General features: G+C 37.3%; 1 protein-coding gene and 1 pseudogene across 7 annotated transcripts in view; one reads left to right on the top strand and one right to left on the bottom strand.

Moving 5' to 3' along the window:
* Positions 1-23,579, bottom strand: part of Grik2 (glutamate ionotropic receptor kainate type subunit 2) — a 631,845-nt gene that overhangs the window by 206,074 nt on the left and 402,192 nt on the right. For all 7 annotated transcript variants that reach the window (XM_052751379.1, XM_052751385.1, XM_052751382.1 and 4 more), the window contains one exon: positions 796-1,002. In XM_052751379.1, the coding sequence (XP_052607339.1) occupies positions 796-1,002 (207 nt within the window). The remainder of the gene's footprint in view (positions 1-795; positions 1,003-23,579) is intronic.
* On the top strand, positions 19,510-20,677 carry LOC128118632 (hsc70-interacting protein-like; annotated as a pseudogene).

Raw genomic sequence — 23,579 nt, 5'->3', positions numbered from 1 at the left:
AACTTGGGATTCTCCTGCCACATCCTCCCAAGTAAATGGGAATATACCCCTGCACTACCAGACTTAGCAACACAATAACTTTTAAAGAGAATTATTTTCATTATTTTTTATAATTCTTATCTTAGTAATAATACTATTATTTAATATTAGTTGTATTATGCCTATTACTATGAAAATTCTCAAATGAAACAAATATCACAATACACAAAATGAAATAAAATACTATATCATGTTATAACATATAAGAATTTATTTCAAGTAAATTAATTCATTAAAAACTGTCAACTGAGGAATTCTGAAACTGTACTTTTCTGGCTAATAAAGAACACGTACTTTTGTCAACAAGAGCAAGTCAATTGCTGAATATTTAAGACTTAAGACAGATAACAAAATGTCTATTCTTATGATTAAATTGCTTCTGTTCTTGTTTTCAGATATTATTTCATTCTGTTTCTTTTAATACAGATACAATGACCTTATCTCAAAGTAGTCTATCCTAGAATAAGAAATTTAGAATTCTCATTACTTATTCTCTGCTGATTAAGAAGTTAGCACTGTGGAAATGAATTCACTCTGGGGAAATCACATCATGATAGAAAAATTACTATCAACTATCAGCAAATATCAAACCTCTTAATTCAAGATAATTTAGTGTAGACATCTTTCTCAAAGAGGGATATAGAATCTTCTTGAATTTGTTTACTTTTAGTGACAAAAAATATATGCTTTGATTAAAATGACTCAAAATACATAACAATCATCCAAAAGTGACAAGAAGTGGGAAAGTATACTCACATGATCAATTAGTTCACGAACCATTCCATTCCACTGTCCATTCACATCATCCTGGGCTCCATATTTCCCATCCTCCACAAGCCTGATTTCATATGTAAAGCCAAGGATTGTAGATAACTCTCGTAGGAGATCAATACAGTAGCCCTCAAATCGATCATTCCCATAGAGAGGTTTGTCAGACTTCTTAAATAGGACATAGGGTTCTTCCTGGAACATTAGCCATGAAACAATGACAGATCAGTCAACCAGGAAACAGCATCAGAAGAATCATATTTCTTGGAAGACAGAAAATATTTCATTAATTTAGGACAACAGTCAATTTAATTTTCCTCTGATTCTTTTTAACATAGCTTGAAATATTAAGAAAGGAGATATTGATGTTTCTTAAGGAATATTTCTGCCTTACAAGAAAATATTAACTATAAAAAACCTCACCATGTGTAACTATAAATATACAATGCCTAATACTATAATTTGTGACACATGGCATATACTATACATACATGATAATATATACATATATAACATATATATGAAACCATGATTAAGATAACCAAATTAGAATTGCACTACTTATATGATACCTGGTATATTGTTTCAAGCAGATCTATAAATAAAAGAAAATTCTGAGTTCTTGCTTACTGTGTACAACTGGGGAGAACATTAATAACTCATATTATTACATTTTTCATAAAATCATGAGTTACAAGTGCTACAATAAATTTTAGAAGAAAAAAGAGTGCCTCCATTAAAACACAGAGAGACAGTCTGATGCTCAATAGTTTGATGCATATTCACTCTACATCATTTTGTGTTACTATTGTGAGCCAACTCCACTTCTACAAGAAAGAGAAATCCTTGAGACAAGGCATTAATCTTGTAGCAGACATTAAAAGCACAAATTGACAGAACACAGAACTTCAGATGAAAGTTAATCATAAAGAGACATAAAATGGGTCAGTAGCACCAAGAAACCCTTCAAGGTACCTGGTAAGACACAAAACAAAATTGACTTAGGTCTCTCAAAGCCTTTACTAAGGAGGTACAACAAAGATACATCCTACATTAGGAAAAGGAAGCAATGGATTTAAACATGTGTTTCCGGTGAAGGCATGAAGATCAACATGACAGAGGAACGCTAATGAAAAGAACAACTATCCTTGTGTTTAAAGTGACATCCACTGCAGGGAGGGAGGAGTGCTGAACAGACTGAAATGAGAAATATAAGGAGTCAAGCTCAATAGCTGTGACTCTCTAGCACAGCAATCAGAATGACTGTGTGTATGTGTGTGTGTGTGTGTGTGTGTGTGTGTGTGTGTGTGTGTGTGTGTGATTACCCCACACTGAATGTATTCAATCTTGATAAGAGCAAATAGAATTCAGACCATGGTATATTTTGAGTAGCAGATAGAATATAGTATTAGCACAGGTCATACTATTGCTCTCTACTCATATTACCCATTAAAGATTTTAGTATGTCCAAAGTTTTGCCTTTACCAGAATTTTATATAAATAAATGAAAAAATACAGTATATAAGTTTTCAGATTGGTTTTACATCATTTGGTAGTGTGCTGTTATGATTCTTTCAATTCCTTTTTAGGTTTGGTAGTCCATTTCCTTTAAGACTCAGTAATATTGTATTATACCTAAGCTATTTGTCCATTTAATTGCTATAGAAATTAAAATTTTTGGAAAGTCCTACAAAATTGCCATATATACATACATTCCAGATCTGATATCAACACATAACTTAGCAATTTATTTGGGTAAATACCAAAGAAAATGGATGCTGTGTCTTTGGTAAGTGAATGCCATGTTCACAATAGTCAGTATTTCAAAGCAATGGGAGCATTCTGGGTCTTGTTGTTCTAATCCTTGACAATACTTACCATGTTCAATGGTGTATACTTTTGGACATTATTAATGGGTAGTGGTGACATTTCACTGTTGTTTCAATTTGGAATTCCCTGGTGATCTATGATGTTGAACATGTTTTCAAAAACTTCAATAGTGTTCTATCATGACAGATTTAGAGTTATCACTTAAATGTCTGGTGAGGTTAAATACATTTCTCGAGTTTCAAAGCTAAAATCTGTGAACAGCTGAAAACAGCCAAAGGACTTTGAACTTGTTCTGTTATTGTTCTGTTATTTTTAATTTTGTGAAAATTATTTTCCCAAGTTTTCTATGTTGCTTTGAACAACACTAGATTATTTGAAAGAAACTATAAATGGTAAGTTTTTATGTGACATTAGTTAAAACATATAGGAATCAGATATTATTCTGTAAGTATGCTCAGAGCTAAATATTTGTGTTTATTCTAAGAAAAACTGGATGCTTGTGATTACTATAAGTTGCTATAATATGGATAAGTTTACATATATCATACAATCATGTTTACAATTTATTCTGTATGAGCAAATAGATCACTACAAGTATGACAAATATGTATATACCTTTCTATGAAAGGACGCTTCCCTTCCTTCCCTGGCCTTCCAGTCCCATATAGTAGAAAACACAGTTCTGAAGAATCCATTCTCTCTATGTGACTGCCATGCTTCAGAATGTGAAGCAGCCAAACGTTAATACCATTTTTTTCCACTGTGTATTCCTGTTCTAGCCATATTTAATTGTATCTTTTCCAGGCCCTCCATTTCCTTTAAATATTGTTTAAACATGTTTTATATTGGGAAGTGATGCATATGTATTTAGTCTATACACACAAATATCAATATACACTACATATTGAAAATTTATATGGCAAGACAGTCAACTCTGTATCAAAAGAACCAAACACTGCCAGAGAGATAAGAGGTTTACAGGTAAAATAACTACTGCAGTGGACTAAGGTAATCAACTCTTGAGTCAGTAACAGAAGCTATGGTTCCTGAACCTGAAGAAAACAAGTATTAAAAACTTCTGAGATATGTAAGTGCCTCTACTTGGTTACATTGTGGTACTAACAAATCCATGGTTCCTGAATCCATATAAAATATTAAAAAGTTAGACATTTAGGGGAGAAAAAAAAAACACTTCCTAAATATATCATAGTAGCACAGACACTGAGAGTGACAATTAATAAATGGGACCTCCTGAAACTGAGAAGCTTCTGTAAGGCAAAGGACACAGTAAATAGGACAAAATGACAGCCTACAGAATGGGAAAAAATCTTCACTAACCCCACATCTGACAAAGGGCTGATCTCCAAAATATATAAAGAATACAAGAAACTAGACATGAAAATATTGAACAATCCAATCAAGAAATGGACTACAGAGCTAAACAGAGAATTCTCAACAGAAGAATCTCAAATGGGCAAAAGACATTTAAGGAATTGCTCAACAGCCTTAGTCATCAGGGAAGTGCAAATCAAAATGACTCTGAGATACCACCTTACACCTGTCAGAATCACTAACATCAAAAACACCAAAGACAGCTTATGTTGGAGAGGATGTGGAGAAAGGGGAACACTCCTCCACTGTTGGTGGGACTGCAAACTTGTACAGCCACATTGGAAATCAGTATGGCAGTTTCTTAGAAAATTGGGAATCAATCTTCCTCAAGACCCAGCTATACCACTCTTAGACATATACCCAAGGAATGCTCAATCATACCACAAGGACACATGCTCAACTATGTTCACAGCAGCATTATTCATAATAGTCAGAACCTAGAAACAACGTAGATGTATTCAACCAGAGAATGGATAAAGAAAATATGGTACATATATACAATGGAATACTACTCAGCAGTGAAAACAATGACAACATGAAATTTGCAGACAAATGGATGGAACTAGAAAATATCATCCTAAGTGAGGTAACCCAGACTCAGAAGGACAAACATGGAATGTACTCACTCATAAGTGGATACTAAATGTAAAGCAAAGGATAACCAGACTACAACCTACAGCTCTAGAGAACCGAGTTAACAAGGAGGATCCAAAGAGGGATGAATATATTGCCTTGGGAAGGGGAAATAGATGAGATCTCCATGAGTAAACTAAGGATAAGGGGTTCGGAAATGGAGGGTAGGGGATGGGGGACGAGAATGTAAGGGAACAGGAAGGTTGAACTGGAACAGGTATGGAGTGGGAGAGCAATGAAAGAGATACCATGATAGAGTGAGACATCATGGGGATAGGGAGAAACTGAATGCTAGGGAAGTTGCCAGCAATCTACAAGGATGACCCCAGTTTAGACTACTAGCAATAGTGGAGAGGATGCCTGAACTGGCTTAACCCAGTAATCAGATCGGTGAATACCCTAACTGTCATCATAGAGTCACATCCAGTAACTGATGAAAGCAGATACAGAGATCCACAGCCAAATACCAGGCCAAGCTCTGGGAGTCCAGTCGAAGAGAGGAAAGAAACATTCTATGAGCAAGGGGCATCAAGATCATGATGGAGAAACCTACAGAGACAATCAAACCAAACTAGTGGGAACTCAAGAAATTTAGATCAACAGGTGTGGAGCCTGCATGGGACTGGACTAGGCTGCTGTGGAATGGTCTGTATGTCAAGTGTGTTGCTGATTGGTCAATAAATAAATCACTGATTGACCAGTGGCTAGGCAGGAAGTATAGGCGGGACAAGGAGAAGAATAAAGCTTGGAAATGAAAGGCTGAGTCAGAGAGATACTGCCAGCCGCCATGATGAGAAACAGCATGTGAAGATGCCGGTAAGCCATGAGCCACGTGGCAAGGTATAGATTAATAGAAATGGATTAATTTAAGCTGTAAGAACAGTTAGCAAGAAGCCTGCCATGGCCATACAGTTTGTAAACAATATAAGTCTCTGTGTTTACTTGGTTGGGTGTGAGCGGCTGTGGGACTGGCAGGAGAGAGAGATTTGTCCTGACTGTGGGCCAGGCAGGAAAACTCTAGCTATACTAGACCCTCTGCATAGTGAGACAGTTGTGTAGCTTGATCTGCTTAAGAGGCCCCCTGGCAGTGGGATTAGAATCCATTCCTCGTGCATGAGCGGGCCTTTTAGAGCCCACATCTATGATGGGACACCTCTCACAGCCTTGAGGCAGGGGGACAGGCTTGGACCTGCCTCTACTAAATGCCTCCCCATGGGAGGCCTTATCTTCTTGTAGGAGGGAATGGGGGGGAGTCAGGAGGGGGAGGCTGGAGGGACAGAGGAAGGGAAGAGGAGGATCTTTGGCATGTAAAATGAGTAAAAATTTTTTGTTAATTAAAAACAACAACAAAAAACAAAAAATATTAAAAAGTTAAACATTTAGGGGGGAAAATCATGTTCCCTTGTAGAGGAGATAAAAGTCTAAGAATTCTATATAGTTAGAATAATAGTCAAAAGAATCATGTAAGCATAGTTAATTAATTCTATAAACTTCATACTCTGATTTTAATCATTATATGATTTGCATATAAATAAATGATGTTTAGTTGTTTTTATTCAAAAGATTAGGTATCTTGTTAAGTTCTATGAACTAAGCAATAATGCGAGCTGACATTTTCCCAAGCACTTACTTATTGCTTGGCCCTGCCCTAAGTACTTTAATTATTTATTTCTTATAATGAGTACATAATATCAGTGGTGATATAATTTCCATTTTACAGAAAGCAAACTGAAAGGGAAGATGCTAAGAATTTTTTTTATATTTCTGCCAAAGACCAGCAGCCAGCATATACACAGTTATTCATATTCCTGGAACTCATCAGCATGAGCCTCCCTATTAATTTTTCTTTAGTAATCATTTCCAAACTTCATGTGAACGCACAATTATGCATAACTCATTATATGACTGAATACATGTTGTATTGCTTTATGATTTTTTAATCAACCGGGATTAGACATGGGGTTATACTATATGCAAAATGGTATTATTTATTGAACAGTATAATCAAGACTTCATTACAGAAGAGAGTAAGGAATAAATATATAATACAGAAAATTAATTTTCTAGATGATAAATTAACACCCTTTCCTAAATAAGAGCGTATCTTTTTTAATCATAAAAGTATTTTAAGAATTTGTGAAAACAGCAGAAGTTATTTATCAGGTTGAGGTAGCAATACATGTTATTTCTACTATTTTCCACTGTTATAATTAAGTCATAATTGGGACATAATTAAGTCATAACTGGGACAATTTTAAATTTTTGTTCTAAAATATTAATGGTATGTTTTTAAAACAAAATGAATATTTTGGATATACTAGAAAATATGATAATAATTAATGATAAACATGGAGTGTGTAAGGTATATAAAGGACATATGTAAGAAATTAAAATAGCTAAATAACCAGAAGTTTTAAGCCACTTAATCTCATCCATCCAATTGTACAATTGGCCATTCTACCTATTAATTTATTCTATCTACAGGACAATAAAAAAAACTAATGTCATAGAGAAATAAATTTATTTATTCCTAGGTGATTAAAAAATTTTTAAATACCTTTGCACATAACTAGAGAAAAGTTTAGGCCACATGTTAATTGTTAGTGTTTATGATTCTCCACAATGTCAAACGTTGCTGTTCCCATATGTAATTCTGATAAGTAAGACACAGTTTTCCAGCTATGGTTCCTATCTCCAGCTACACTGTGTCAATGATAGTTTTACATCAAGTTATGACTCTCCTTTACACTCTCTTTCTCTGTTTCACATGACGTATGGATAAATAATAACTTCATGTAAAAGAAAGAAAAATGGTACCAGAAGCAATTACTGTATCGCACACCAAGTCCATTGAATAGTATGATAAAACTCTCCTGGGCAAGTTTACCAATTTCTCATGTGCTCTCAAATCTGCACATCAGCATTTGCTAGAAGTAAAAGCATTCCATTCTGCTGGCATGGGTAATAAGGATTTTTCAGCATTTCCACTGTCAAGCCCAATTTTAAGGAACCCACCAATAGCTCATACATTTTTATCTGCATTAGACTGGGAGGTGGTACAGAATGAGACTAAAATGAGTTCCTGGAAGTGAAATATGTTTAAGGCTGAAAAGAACAAAATGTTTTATTTAAATATAATAAAAACTTCTAATAATTTAAAAATCTATAATTTATATGTTCCTCAGCTCTTATCTTGGGTTCAAATTCTTTTCCAAATGTTGGCCCTGTGAAATAGTTGTCATACCATGCTATTCAAAACTAGGGGAAATAAAAATGAAAATTAATTTTGATAGGATATGTGTATAATACTTGGTAATACTAAACTAGTTAGCATATTTAATTCAAGATGCATTAAATGCATATGCACTTTAAGTATTCCTCTATTGCCTAGGAAAGAAAATAATGCAGAAAAATATGTCCTTATAAAGATATAGACCAGTGAGGGATTTTAAATTCTTATTTATAACATCAGTATTATTTACATGCCCACGTTGCTTCATTAATCATCAGAAATGGAGTGTTTCCATAAAGTATATTTCTTGAGAGAAAGCACTGGACACATTTAGAGAATTCTGACGAACCTCAGCACACATAATTTTCTGCCCTATATATCACGTATTTTGGAAAATAAGGAGTAATATTCATGTAGCCTAGTATATCTGAATTTATCTTATAACCAAAATATTTTTAATCTGAATAGTGACAATCAACTGAGAACCTACTTGCACATAAGTATCAAAACATTCTGAATGATTCATTGATGGTACATGACATTTCAGTAAGACTGAGAAAACTCTAAAACAACATGGCATCTCCATGGAGCAAATGGGAAAAAAAAAATCTAATAACAATGATAATGTTTTATGTGCTAAGATAGAGGTTAACCGTTTATACTTTCCTTAAAATCACTTACATCTATCCCACTTTTTTTTTCCTGGAACTCACTTTGGAGACCAAGCTGGCCTTGAACTCACAGAGATCTGCCTGCCTCTGCCTCCTGAGTGCTGGGATTAAAGGCATGTGCCACCACTGCCCAGCTATATCTATCCCACTTCTAAGCTTTATATCTTATATCTTTACATTCTACAACTTTTCTCACACAGAAAATACTGTCATAAATAATAGGAGAGAAAACTACATTTTTGAGAGTGTGAAAACCCACTTTACAAGGTGTAAAGTACAAAAAGCAGCAGGAGATGACTGGGAAGCACAGAGCTGGGGGGTGGGGGTGGGGCAATGGTGCTGCTGAGTCAGCTCTGGGACTGATATGCATCACCTGACAAAACTGAAGAAGAAGTATTTCCCCGTGGGTCCTCAAAAAATGCAAGTGTAGGGTCACATTTCTATGAGGAAGGTTAGGATGCCAAGAAGACTTTTACTAATGTCCATTTTCCCAGATTCTCTCTGTCCACCCATGCCCAAGTTCTGAGACTAAGTATTTAAAACTCTCTTCTACTTTGCAATATAAGTAAGCAAGGTTATTTGCTTTCCTATCATGCTTTTAAGCTCTGCTTCATATTATTTTCATTTTTGTTAGCATACAAAATAATGGACTTCATTATGGTACATATGCAGTTTGCCTTTTTTGGCCCTGCCCTCTCACATCCCTCCCTACAGTAATTCCCTTCCATGTTCTAGTCTGCTTCCTCTGTCCAATATCTTTAAGATCTATTTTCCTGCTCATGTTCTCTGTTCTAGGTTTCATGGTCTACAGCCACCTATCATATATATATATATATACAACATATAAAATACATCGTATGTATTACATACATATATATATATATATATATATATATATATATATATATAATTAAAAAGCAGGAACAGCAGGCAACTGAACTAAAGCTTATTTCCAAAGCAAATGTTTATGGATGTCTAATTTTATTACAGGCAAAACTTTTTTTAAATGATAAAATCCACAAAACAAATCTTGTGAATCCTCATGAAGAAAAGCAGATAGCATAGAAGATGATTTCTAAAAGAGATGTATTTTTGCTTAATAAGAAACATAGCTATATCATCACTGCCTGTCCCACTGAAATAATGGACAAAATTTTAAGTCTCGTTAGAACTCTTCAAGTATGATATATCTAAAAGTGAAACTATAAAAAAATCTGCATAGTAAGATATGTTTTCATTTGACATCTTTGTGATTTAAATAAGCACAATCATCTAGCTTATAACAGATAGTAACATAAAAATTGCCAAGGATGATTACCAAATTACCACATTCTAAAACATGCAATTTCAAGTTTTGATACATGCATGTGGGTATATGAATTCAAAAACCCCATGATGAAAAATAAATAAAAAATATTTTAACTTCTCTGACAGAATTTTTTCTTAAGTCATTTAAAGTAGGAAGACCCACTTTAATCCAGATCCTTCCAGGTGGGAAGATACACCTATAATCTGAGTCACACCTTGTGCTGACAGGCTATTATAAGGATATGGAAGAAGGAAGTTTGTTCTGTTTGCTTCTTGCACTTACTCTAGCTAGCAAGTTCATTTCTTCACTGGCATTAGATCCTACTCTTTGGGATTCCTGTGTATACTGTAGACCAGCTAAAACATCCAACCACGTGAGCTGAACAACTCCTGGACTATTATTATTATTGGCTTTTTGAGACAGAGTTTCTCTGTGTAGTGTTGGTGCCTGTCCTTGATCTTGCTCTGTAGCCAAGGCTGGCCTTGAACTCACAGAGATTCACCTGGCTCTGCCTCCCAAGTGCTGGGATTAAAGGCGTATGCCACCACTGCCCGGCTAACTCTGGGATTCTTGAACCTTTCATTGGTTGGACTACCTGTGCTATAACCTATGAACCATTCTAATACATCCCTTTCATATGTGTGTATGTGTGTGTGTGTGTGTGTGTGTATACACACACACACACACACACACACACACATAAAATGAATCTATCTATCTATCTATATATATGTATATTTATATATATATGCAGATTCATTTTATCATTTTATCTGTTCCTCTAGATAAAAACACATATTAGAGCTCCCTTCCTGCCCCGGACCTCTCATCTGCACACAAGGTGGGTGTCTGGGCTCAGACCTAGAGAGACCTGCCCCTAGATCCCATCCCTGGGCACCAGCCATTCTGGGGAAGACCTGCTCAACTTGGCCCCAGGTTCTGGCCATCGGGCAGGATCCCCTTCACTCCTACCAGGAAGGCTCCCCTTCTCCAAGACCCCCCCCCCCAGCAGACCCTGCAATCTCCACGCCCTGCCCCCATGCCCATCTGCCCAAGACCCCAGCCACTTTCTGAGACTTAGAGACCAGCCCCCAGCTCCCATCCTGCCCTGGACCTCCTATCTGGACAAGAGCTCCCATCCCGCTCCAGAGCTCCCATCTGGACAAGAGAGAGAGGCTTCCTGAATCTGTCAGCTCTGTCTGGACCAACTGCACTGATAAGACCAAGAACGAACCACAAGGAGATGGGCAGACGTCAAGGCAGAAGTACATACAACAAAATGAAGAGCAATACAGCATCAACAGAACCTAGCCCTCTTCCAACAGCTAGACCTGAACATCACAAAATGGAAGAAGCAGAAGAAAGCAACCTTATGAATAACATCATGAAGAGGGTAGAGGCTTATATAGAAGAAATCACAAATGAAATTGAGGAAAAGACAAATAAAAAATGGGAAGAAAGCTATAAAAAAAAACTAGAGGAAAGGACAAATAAAGCAGAAGAAAACAATAAAGCCCTGAAAGAAAATCATGAAAAAGCAATGAAACAGATGAAGGAAACAGTTCAAGACCTGAAAAGGGAAATAGAAAAAAAGAAGACACCAACAGAGGGAATGCTGGAAATAAAAAATCTGAGTAAACAAACAGGAACTTCAGATGCAAGTATAACCAACAGAACGCAAGAGATGGAAGAGAGGATGTCTGGCATTGAATATACGGTAGAAGAAATAGATTCATCAGTCAAAGAAAACACTAAAGCCAATAAAGTCATGGCCCAAAATGTCCAAGAACTTTGGGACACCATGAAAAGACCAAACCTACGAATAATAGGGATAGAGGAAAGAGAAGAATACCAACTCAAAGGCACAGAAAATATATTCAACAAGATCATAGAAGAAAACTTTCCCAAATTAAAGAAGGAAATGCCTATGAAGATACAAGAAGCCTATAGAACAGACTAGACCCCCCAAAAAAGGCCCCTCGCCACATAACAATTAAACAACTAAACGTACAGAATAAAGAAAGAATATTAAGAGCAGCAAAGGAAAAAGGCCAAGTGACTTATAAAGGCAAACCTATCAAAATAACACCCGATTACTCAATGGAGACTTTGAAAGCCAGAAGAACCTGGACAGATGTAATGCAGACACTAAGAGACCATGATGCCAGCCTAGACTAATATACCCAGCAAAACTTTCAATCATCATAGACAGAGTGAATAAGTCATTCCAAGACAAAGCCAGATTTAAACAATACTTATCCACAAACCCAGCCCTACAGAAAGCACTAGAAGGAAAATTCCAACCTAAGGAAGTCAGATACACACTCAAAAACACAGGCAATAGATAATGCCACAGCAGTAAACCCCAAAGAAAAGAAGTACACACACTACCACCAAAAAATAACAGGAATGAACAATCACTGGTCATTAATATCAATGGACTTAATTCACCTATAAAAAGACACAAGCTTACAGAATGGATACAAAAGCAGGACCCATCTTTCTGCTGCATACAAGACACACACCTCAAATTCAAAGATAGACACTACCTAAGAATAAAAGGCTGGGAAAAGACTTTCCAATCAATTGGTCTTAAAGCAAGCGGGTGTAGCAAAATAGACTTCAAACTAAAATCAATCAAAAGAGAACAAGAAGGGCATTACATACTCATCACAGGAAAGATCCACCAAAATGAAGTTTCAATTCTGAACATTTATGCCCCAAACACAAGGGCACCCACATATGTAAAAGAAACATTACTAAAGCTTAAACCACATATAAAACGCCACACATTAATAGTGGGAGACTTCAACACCCCACTTTCACCACTAGACAGATCTCCCAAATCGAAACTAAACAGAGAAATAAAGGACTTAACTGATATTATGACTCAAATGGACTTAATTGATATCTTCAGAATATTCCATCCTAACAAAAAAGAATATACCTTCTTCTCAGCACCCCATGGAACCTTCTCTAAAATCGACCACATACTTGGCCACAAAGCAAATCTCAACAGACACAAAACAATTGGAATAACCTCCTGCATTCTATCAGACCACCATGGTTTAAAGTTAAATTTCAACAACAACAAAAACTACAGAAAACCTACAATCTCATGGAAACTGAATAATGCTCAACAGAATCACCAATGGGTTAAGGAAGAAATAAAGAAATTAAAGACTTCCTAGAGATCAATGAAAATGAAGACAACACATACCCAAACTTATGGGACACTATGAAAGCAGTGCTAAGAGAGAAATTCATAGCACTAAATACCCACATAAAGAAGTTGAAGAAATCTCACACTAGTGACTTAACAGCACACCTGAAAGCTCTAGAACAAGAAGAAGCAAAGTCTCCCAGGAAGAATAGACGCCAGGAAATTATCAAATTGAGGGTTGAAATCAATAAAATAGAAACAAAGAGAACAATACAAAAAATTACTGAAACAAAGAGTTGGTTCTTTGAGAAAATCAACAAGATAGACAAGCCCTTATCCAAACCAAAAGACAGAGAGAGAACATCCAAATTAACAAAATCAGAAATGAAAATGGGGACATAACAACAGACAATGAGGAAATCCAGAGAATCATCAGGTCATGCTTCAAAACCTCTGCTCCACACAACTGGAAAATCTAAAAGAAATGGATAATTTTCTGGATAGGTACCACATACCTAAGTTAAATCAAGTCCAGATAAACTATTTAAATATTTCCCTTAAAGAAATAGAATCAGTCATTAAAAGTCTCCCAACCAAAAAAAGCCCAGGACCAGATGGTTTCAGCACAGAATTCTACCAGATCTTCAAAGAAGAGTTAATACCAATACTCTTTAAATTGTTCCACACAATAGAAACAGAAGGAACAGTACCAAACTCCTTCTATGAGGCTACAATTACCCTGATTCCTAAACCAAACAAGGATACAACAAAGAAAGAGAACTACAGACCGATTTCCCTCATGAACATTGATGAAAAATACTCAATAAAATACTGGCAAACAGACTCCAAGAACACATCAAAACAATTATTCATCATGATCAAGTAGACTTCATCCCAGTGATGCAAGGGTGGTTCAGCATACGAAAGTCTGTCAATGTAATACACCATATAAACAAAATAAAAGAAAGAAACCATGTGATCATCTCACTAGATGCGGAAAATGCATTTGACAAAATCCAACACCCCTTCATGATAAAGGTCTTGGAACGATCAGGAATACAGGGAACATACCTAAACATAATAAAGGCAATTTACAGCAAGCCAACAGCCAACATCAAATTAAATGGAGAGAAACTCAAAGTGATTCCACTAAAATCAGGAACAAGGCAAGCCTACCCTCTCTCCCCATACTTATTCAATATAGTACTTGAAGTTCTAGCCAGAGCAATAAGACAACATAAGGAGATTAAGGGGATACAAATTGGAAAGGAAGAAGTCAAGCTTTCCCTATTTGCAGATGACATGATAGTATACTTGAGTATACTATACAAAGATCCAACCAAGGAACTGATACAGCTTATAAACACCTTCAGCAACATAGCAGGATACAAGATCAACTCAAAAAAATCAGTAGCCCTCCTATATACATTTGACAAAGAGGCTGAGAAGGATATCAGAGATACATCACCGTTTACAATAGTCACAAATGATATAAAATACTTTGGGGTAACACTAACCAAGCAAGTGAAGGACCTATATGACAAGAACTTTAAGTCCCTGAAAAAAGAAATTGAAGAAGATCTCAGAAAATGGAAAGATCTCCCATGCTCAGGGATTGGCAGGATTAACATAGTAAAAATGGCAATCTTACCAAAAGCAATCTACAGATTCAGTGCAATCCCTATCAAAATACCAACACAATTCTTCACAGACCTGGAAAGAATAATACTCAACTTCATATGGAAAAACAAAAAAAAACCAGAATAGCCTAAAGAATATACAATAAAACAGCATGACTCTGGAGGTATCACCATCCCTGACCTCAAGTTCTACAATAGAGCTACAGTAATAAAAACAGCTTGGTACTGGCATAAAAACTGACATGTGGACCAATGGAATTGAATTGAAGACCCTGACATTAATCTGTACACCTAGGAACATATAATTTTTGACAAAGAAGCCAAAACTATACAATGGAAAAAAAATCATCTTCAACAAAAGGTGCTGGCATAACTGGATATCAACGTGTAGAAGGCTGCAAATAGATCCATATCTGTCACCGTGCACAAAACTTAAGTCCAAGTGGATCAAGGACCTCAACATAAATCCAGCTACTCTGAACCCGCTAGAAGAGAAAGTAGTAAGTAGTCTTGAACGCATTGGCATAGGAGATCACTTCCTAAATATAACACCAGTAGCACAGACACTGAGAGAAACAATCAATCAATGGGACCTCTTGAAACTGAGAAGCTTTTGTAGAGCAAAGGATACGGTCAACAAGGCAAAGCGACAGCCTACAGAATGGGAAAAGGTCTTCACCAACCCCACATCTGACAGAGGGTTGATATCCAGAATATATAAAGAACTCAAGAAATTAGACATCAAAATGCCCAACAGTCCAATTAAGAAATGGGCTATAGAACTAAACAGAGAATTCTCAACAGAGGAAACTCAAATGGCTGAGAGACATTTAAGGAATTGCTCAACATCCCTAATCATCAGGGAAATGCAAATCAAAACAACTCTGAGATACCACCTTACGCCTGTCAGAATGGCTAAGATCAAAAACACTGAAGATACCTTATGCTGGAGAGGATGTGGAGCTGGGGGAACTCTCCTCCACTGCCGGTGGGAATGCAAGCTTGTACAACCACTTTGGAAATCAATATGGCACTTTCTTAGAAAATTGGGAATCCATCTCCCCCAAGATCCAGCTATACCACTCTTGGGCATATGCCCAAGGAATGCTCAATCATAACACAAGGGCATTTGCTCAGCTATGTTCATATCAGCATTGTTTGTAATAGCCAGAACCTGGAAACAACCTAGATGCCCTTCAACTGAAGAATGGATAAATAAAATGTGGTACACATACACAATGGAATACTACTCAGCAGAGAAAAACAATGACATCATGAGGTTTGCAGGCAAATGGATGGATCTGGAAAAAAATCAGCCTGAGTGAGGTAACCCAGACTCAGAATGACAAACATGGTATGTACTCACTCATAGGAGGATACTAGATGGGGAACAAGGATGACTGGACTGCTACTCACATCACCAGGGAGGCTACCTGGAAAACAGGACCCCAAGAAAGACACGGGGATTGCCCAATGACAGAGAAATGGAATGAGATCTGTATGAACAGCCTGGACATGAGTGGGGGTAATGAAGGGCTAGGGTCGAGGGAAATAGAGCTTAGGGGAGCGGGAGATCCCAGATGGATCAAGAACAGAGAGGGAGAACAAGGAATAAGAGACCATGAAAATGAAGACCACATGAGAATAGGAAGAAGCAAAGTGCCAGAGAGGTCCACAGAAATCCACAAAGACACCCCCACAATAGACTACTGGCAATGGTCGAGAGACAGCCCGAACTGACCTACTCTGGTGATAGGATGGCCAAACACCCTAATTGTCGTGCTAGAAACCTCATCCAATGACTGAGGGAACCAGATGAAGAGATCCATGGCCAGGCCCCAGGTGGAGCTTCAGGAGTCCAATTGGCGAGAAAGAGGAGAGTTTGTATGAGCGAGAATTGTTGAGACCAAGTTTGGAAAAAGCACAGGGACAAATAGCCAAACGAATGGAAACACATGAACTATGAACCAATGACTGAGGAACCCCCAACTGGATCAGGCCCTCTGGATAAGTGAGACAGTTGATTAGCTTGATCTGTTTGGGAGGCACCCAGGCAGTGGGACAGGGACCTGTGCTCAGTGCATGTGCTGGCTGTTTGGAACCTGGGGCTTATACGGGGACACTTGGCTCAGCCTGGGAGGAGGGGACTGGACCTGCCTGGACTGAATCTACCAAGTTGAACTCAATCCTCAGGGGAGTCTTTGCCATGGAGGAGATGGGAATGGGGGGTGGGCTGGGGGGAAGGCGGGGGGTGGGGGGGGGTGGCGCAGGAGGGGGGAGAACAAGGGAATCCGTGGCTGATATGATAACTTTTTTTTTAAAAAAGAAAAAAACACATATTAAACCAACTTTAAAGCATGTATCTGGTCTTCTGGTCTTAGTTTTGGGGAAAACTTTTCAAAGGCAAAGCTGCGAATAATAACTCATGCCGTGCCCCAAATTAATGTGGTATATTGTGTACACAATACAATAAGAGCTACTTATATGTACAGTATTTATATTGGGTACAGGCTTTGGGGATAATAATTTTAGAAAGCTGTTGATATGCTATATTAACAATGTGAATCTGACTATTTAGTACTAACTAGATTGTGAGACTATGGTTTTCCTGACACTTAGGAAAATTACATTTCATTATTTGTTACAGGAAAACACTGCCCATATTCTCATACCATCTGCAATTCCTTCCAGAAGGGTTCTCCACTACAATTTACTCCCAGGGAAATCCACCGTCATAGGAAAATGTTGTTCTCATAATTCTGTCTAAACATTCTGCCATGTTTATTTTTCTCTGATTCTTTCTCAGCACAGAAAGTTTACTATGAATAACAAAATGAATTTCCTCATAAGGACAGAATTGTGTCTATTGTGTTGCTAAATTACTACCAATAAAAATAACATATTCAGTTATCATATCTCAATTATCTTATTTAGCTTATTGTATCTTCTTCTAATAATGTTTTTATTTTCAAATTGTTATCCAAGGTATTTGTCTTTACTTTCTTTTTTTCTACCATTATTCTCCATTAGTTAATCATGTTAGTATCTCTCTAATAAAATATTCATTCACTGAAAATCATTTAATAGATACCACAAATATAACAGAAATTGATCTCACAGTATTATGCAGATGAAAAGGCAGACACATTATCTTTGACAAAGGAGCAGGAGAGCCTGAAAAGAGGCGGGGTAGGGGTGGGAGATGTCAGTATAATGATGTCACAAGGAAATGGCCTATGAGTCAGGTTCTAGCTGCCACCATATATAAAAAACTTTATACCAATTTTCATAGCTGAAGTTATAAATGGAGGCCTTCAATGTATCCCCAGAGATGCTGATCTATGAATTGGAGTTTTAATAGTGGAGTTTTCACTATTACATAAAATATAATCTTTAGCTGAGCCATTGAGGAGTGGGTGCTAGTTAGTGTGAAGGAGCCTGCGGAAGAACACAGGCACCACCCACAAGACACTGCAGTTTGGTCTCATGCTCTGTTGCCCTCCTTGTGAAATTCTTAATATTTTTTAAACTTAGAATCTTTTCCATCTTTATTTTACAGTGAGGATGGAGAAACAGTAGTGAGTCCAAAGCTGTCAGAACATAAAAATTCTGAGTTATACACCTGTGGCTGACAAGTGGGGAAATCTGGAGCCAAAACATATGGGAGGTTAAAATCTGCTTTTTTCTGTGCTATTTTTAAAGTTATTGTTCTCACTATTTAGAATTTAGATTTCAAATGTGGATTTAAAGATAGAGCATATGAAGAATGTAGAAAGGGGTCATTGCCAAACATTTGGAAGAGAGTTTGATCATCAAGTTACTAGGGCTTATTTTTTTATTTTGTTTTTAAACACAGACTGGCCTCAAATGTGTCGCTCCCTGCTTAGGCCCCCAAAGACAGCGATAAAATGGGATTACTATCTTGCTTTTTAACAATTAATTAATATTTTTAAATTATTTTGCCCAGTGCAATAATTTGAGTTTGAAGGTTTTCTGCTTTTAAAAAAGGAGGTTGTAACACTGTCTTTCTTCTGGCTTTACATGGCCAGACAGTGTCATGTAGTAACAGGAGAAAATATTAGAGAAAAACTAAATGCTAATTGCCCTCATCCCTCTGAGAACTTGAGTCATGCAAACCCTGCCATGTTCCTGAGCTTCCAGGGAAAGACAGCAGCATGATGTTCACTAGACATTCAGAAACCCAGAGGCCTTTTCTATATGCTACACAAAGTAACTTTAAGCCACTGTCCCTGGAGATCATTCAAACTAGCGTCACATTTATTTTATTAATTTTTTTTTAGAATTTTAGTCATGAGTACTGTATTTTTATCATTTCTACCCGCAGTCTTTTCCTTCCAAATTCTGCCATGTCTCCTAAACTCCCTCTAAACTTCATGACCCTTTCTATAATTATTATTTTTATACACACGCATATATATACATACAAACACATGCATATATAATTACAGCCTGCTGAGTCCACTTAATGTTGTCCACTTGCATATGTGTTTAGGACTGTCCACTCAGGACTCAGTTACTTTTACAAATTCCAAAGACAATACTCTGCTTTTTGCCAGAGCCGCTCTTCTCCAGCCACTTCATATCTAGTTGTGAAAAGTAAATTTTCACAGAAAAGGGTAATTACATAAATTATCCCACAGAAAATGCCATTAGAAAAGAGGACTGGGCAATGACTACCAGTCAGGTAAATGGAGAAAACATTCAAGCAATGTGTCCTTTGAGATGGGGCATAAGGAAAACTGCACCAGCACATGCTGAAGATGACATGGTATCTCCCAGGAGAAAAGTGTTAATGCGGTTCTGCCTCGCGGCAGCTGCCCCCTTCTACTCAGTCATGTTGAGCCGCGCCCGGACCTGGCCTCGGGTCTCCGCTGCCGCCCACCGCCTCCTGCCTCCCGACCATGGATCTCCGCACAGTGAGCGAGCTTCGGGCCTTCGTGAAGATGTGTAAGCAGGATCCGAGTGTCCTGCACACCGAGGAAATGCGTTTCCTGAGGGAGTGGGTGGAGAGCATGGGGGGTAAAGTACCACCTGCTACTCATAAAACTAAGACAGACGAAAATACCAAGGAAGAAAAAAGAGATACTAAGACAGAGGAAAACATAAAGACGGATGAACTGTCAAGTGAGGAGAGTGATCTAGAAATTGACTGTGAGGGTGTAATTGAGCCAGACACTGATGTCCCTCAAGAGATGGGAGATGATAATGCAGAGATCACTGAGGAGATGATGGATCAAGCAAATGAAAAGAAGAGGGCTGCTATTGAGGCCCTAAACGACGGTGAGCTGCAGAAAGCCATTGACTTGTTCACTGATGCCGTCAAGCTAAACCCTTGCTTGGCAATCCTATATGCCAAGAGAGCCAGTGTGTTCGTCAAGAAGCCAAACCCTGCCATCCGAGATTGTGACAGAGCCATTGCAATAAACCCTGATTCAGCTCAGCCATACAAATGGCAAGGGAAAGCACACAGACTTCTGGGTCACTGGAAAGAAGCAGCTCATGATCTTGCCCTTGCCTGGAAACTGGATTATGACGAGGATGCCAGTGTAATGCTGAAAGAGGTTCAACCTTGGGCTCAAAAAATTGCTAAACATCGGAGAAAATATGAGCGAAAGCGTGAAGAGCGAGAGATAAAAGAAAGGATAGAAAGGGTGAAGAAGGCTCGAGAAGAGCATGAGAGAGCACAGAGGGAAGAAGAAGCCAGAAGCCAGTCCGGAGCTCAATATGGCTCTTTTCCAGGTAGTTTTCCTGGGGGAATGCCTGGAATGGGAGCGGGCATGCCTGGAATGGCAGGAATGCCTGGACTCAATGAAATCCTCAGTGATCCAGAGGTTCTTGCAGCCATTGCAGGATCCAGAAGTCATGGTGGCTTTCCAGGATGTGGCCCAGAACCCAGCAAATATGTCAAAATATTAGAGCAACCCAAAGGTTATGAATCTTATCAGTAAATTGTCAGCCAAGTTTGGAGGTCAAGCATAATGTTAAACAGAGCCCTTGCTGAATGAAGAGCAGCTTAGCTTACTTACTGGATGCTGCAATAATACAAACCAGTGTACCTCTGACCACATCGGTAGAGCTGGAGTGCTTCGAAGATTACCCCTACCCTTCTGCATCAACTGCGGCTGAAGCATTTTACAGTGGTTTGCTATTAGAGTCTTCATTCAGATAATGTTTTCCTACTAGGAAGTACAAATGTAAAACACTCTTCAACCTTAAACATTTTTTAAAAATTTAGGGGGTGTTAATTCCTACATTTTTCTTTACTAATGTTTTTGGGTTTTTCCTCTGAATTACTGGGCAAGGAAGCTGAATATGGTCGACTTACTGCTCTCATGAATGGAAATAAAGATTTGTTAGTGGGAAGCAAATAAAACTCATTTAAGTTGATTGAGTTGGACATATGGTTACTGAAGCATCTTGATTTGTCTTTTTTTAAATGTTTTATTTCACAATGATCTATTTCAGTGAATCTCTTGGGACCACCAATATTTGGATCTGACTTGGGTAGGACTGAAGTGTTGGACAGAGCAGCAGCAAGTCCTCGGTTTTGTTAGACCTTGTATAAGCTGCATTGAAATCTTACACTGTGTTGCAAGGGCGATCTTTGTTTGTATTATTTTTTAAGTGTTACAGTGGAGTTAGAATATCTAGTTCTGCCATTGTCACTGTTTCAAATAAATGTTCCATAGCATTCCCACATAGTGGAAAAAGAGTGCTTTCTGTGTTTCTGTCAAAAATGACCTTTCCTATTAGAGAATACCCCTGTCTGTTTGTCCTCCTCTTAATCTTCTTGAGCTAAGATAGTGTTTTTTCACTAACGTCATCAGTTCTGTCATTCACAGTGTAATTGTGAAAGCATATTTATTGCTAGTTTAATTTCATATATATACATATGGTAGTTGTAAGGTCATACCTGTAACAGCTGTGGTATTGTACTTGGACATGGGGTTGCTTGTTTAAATATTAAAATTCTACACTTGTGAACTCCTATCATATCAAAAGACATTGGAAGGAGGGATTCCCTTTGTTTTTAGGTATGCTTATGAAATTGAGAAACAATTGCGAATTTAGAGTTCACGTTGAAGTATATATCTTTGTATTTTGAAGAGTTTAAATTGTTTACGTATGATGAAAGATTCATTCGTCCTATTTAGCTCTTAAGTACTGCGATGTATTTAATGCCTGTTTTCTCTCCTTCCTTCTGCTGCAAGGATAAAGAAAAATGATATCCTGAGTGCATATTTAAATTAGCACATATCTGAAATCATATGTCTGTGCAGGTTTACCTGCTTCATACAGCAGACACAGATGCATCTTGTTACATGTGAGAAAAGGCTGTATTTGAACAGAGCATGCGTTTAAAGTCCTTGACAAACATTCATCCCATAATCTTAAATTTGAAGTTTGCATGGTGAAAAAAAAAAGTGTTAATGCACACATCAAGGGCATGGAGAAAGCAGCGAACGATTGCATTGTTTGTTACATTCCATTTTTATATTACTTTATATCTATTAAGTTATTATTTATTGAAAAATTTCTACAAAGAGCTGTGTTATATCTTCCAAATTTTTATCTGTGATACAAAGAAATTTCAATTTACACATTATTTTAACCCTCATTTTTTAATTGAAGAAACTTAATCAAAGGAAAAATACTCCTAGTGACAGGTTCATGATTCACATCTAAGCTTTCTCATTTCCTATTGTCCTTTCAACTTGAAGACCTAACTCAAAGGCCTTTATTAAGATCGATATTCAATTCAGATACTATGTATGATGTAATTATAGAAGAGGTTAATATTTATTCATATATATGCACATTTAAATAAATTCGGTCATAATTATTAGTAATAACGTCAAGTCTTTTGTAGGCTAATGTAGTTTTCTTGACTGCATTCTTCTGGCAAAACATGCTTCAAACTATGCTTTCAAGAAAATACATTTTAAAATATTCAGAAATTCTTTGAAGTGTATACAATAAGCACCATCTTATTCAAGAGTCATTGATAAAAGAATCTAGTTGTGATAGTTTCAATTAGAACAGTCCCCATACACTCATGTGTTTGAATGCTTAGTCACCAGGGAATGGGACTATTTGAATGGATTAAAATGATTAGGAAATATGGCGTTGTTGGGAGTAGGCATCATGGTCTTCTTGGAAGAAGTGTGTAACTGGGGTGGACTTTGAAGTTTCAAAAGCACACACCATACTGAGTCTCTCTCTCTCTCTCTCTCTCTCTCTCTCTCTCTCTCTCTCTCTCTCTCTCTCTCTGACTACAGTTCAGGGGATCAGATTATAACTCCTTGATGATAATGGACAAATCTGTGAAAATGTAAACAATCCCCCAATGAAATGCTTTCTCTTACAAGAGGTGCCTTGGTCATAGTGTCTCTTCACAGCAATAGAACAGTGACAAAGACACTAGTGAACTTTGATTAACTTTATATGTCTAAACTTTATTTATCTATAAAAAGCATCTTAGGATGTTCTCATCAACTTAACTACAAAACTATGGAGAATATCCAAATATTATGAAGTCAAACAATAAACACAGATGCTATAGTTATGGGACACAGAAAATTAATGTTGTGCTATGAAACTTCTGTTTTGCTTCTGTTCAAGATCAGAGAGGATTTTACTGTCTAAACAATATACATCTTAAAAGTTCAAAACAGGGCTGGAGAGATGGCTCAGCGGTTAAGAGCACTAGCTGCTCTTCCAGAGGTCCTGAGTTCAATTCCCAGCAACCACATGGTGGCTCACAACCATCTGTAATGAGATCTGGTGCCCTCTTCTGGCCTGCAGGGATTCATGCAAGCAGAGCACTGTATACATAATAAATAAATAAGTCTTTAAAAAAAACAGTTCAAAACAGCAAATA

The sequence above is a fragment of the Peromyscus californicus genome, unplaced genomic scaffold (assembly GCF_007827085.1).
Source record: "Peromyscus californicus insignis strain IS unplaced genomic scaffold, ASM782708v3 Scaffold_22__1_contigs__length_63687245, whole genome shotgun sequence".
Classification (NCBI taxonomy): Eukaryota; Metazoa; Chordata; class Mammalia; order Rodentia; family Cricetidae; genus Peromyscus; species Peromyscus californicus.
Note: the sequence above shows the minus strand (reverse complement) of the source record. Positions and strands in the feature narration are given on the sequence as shown.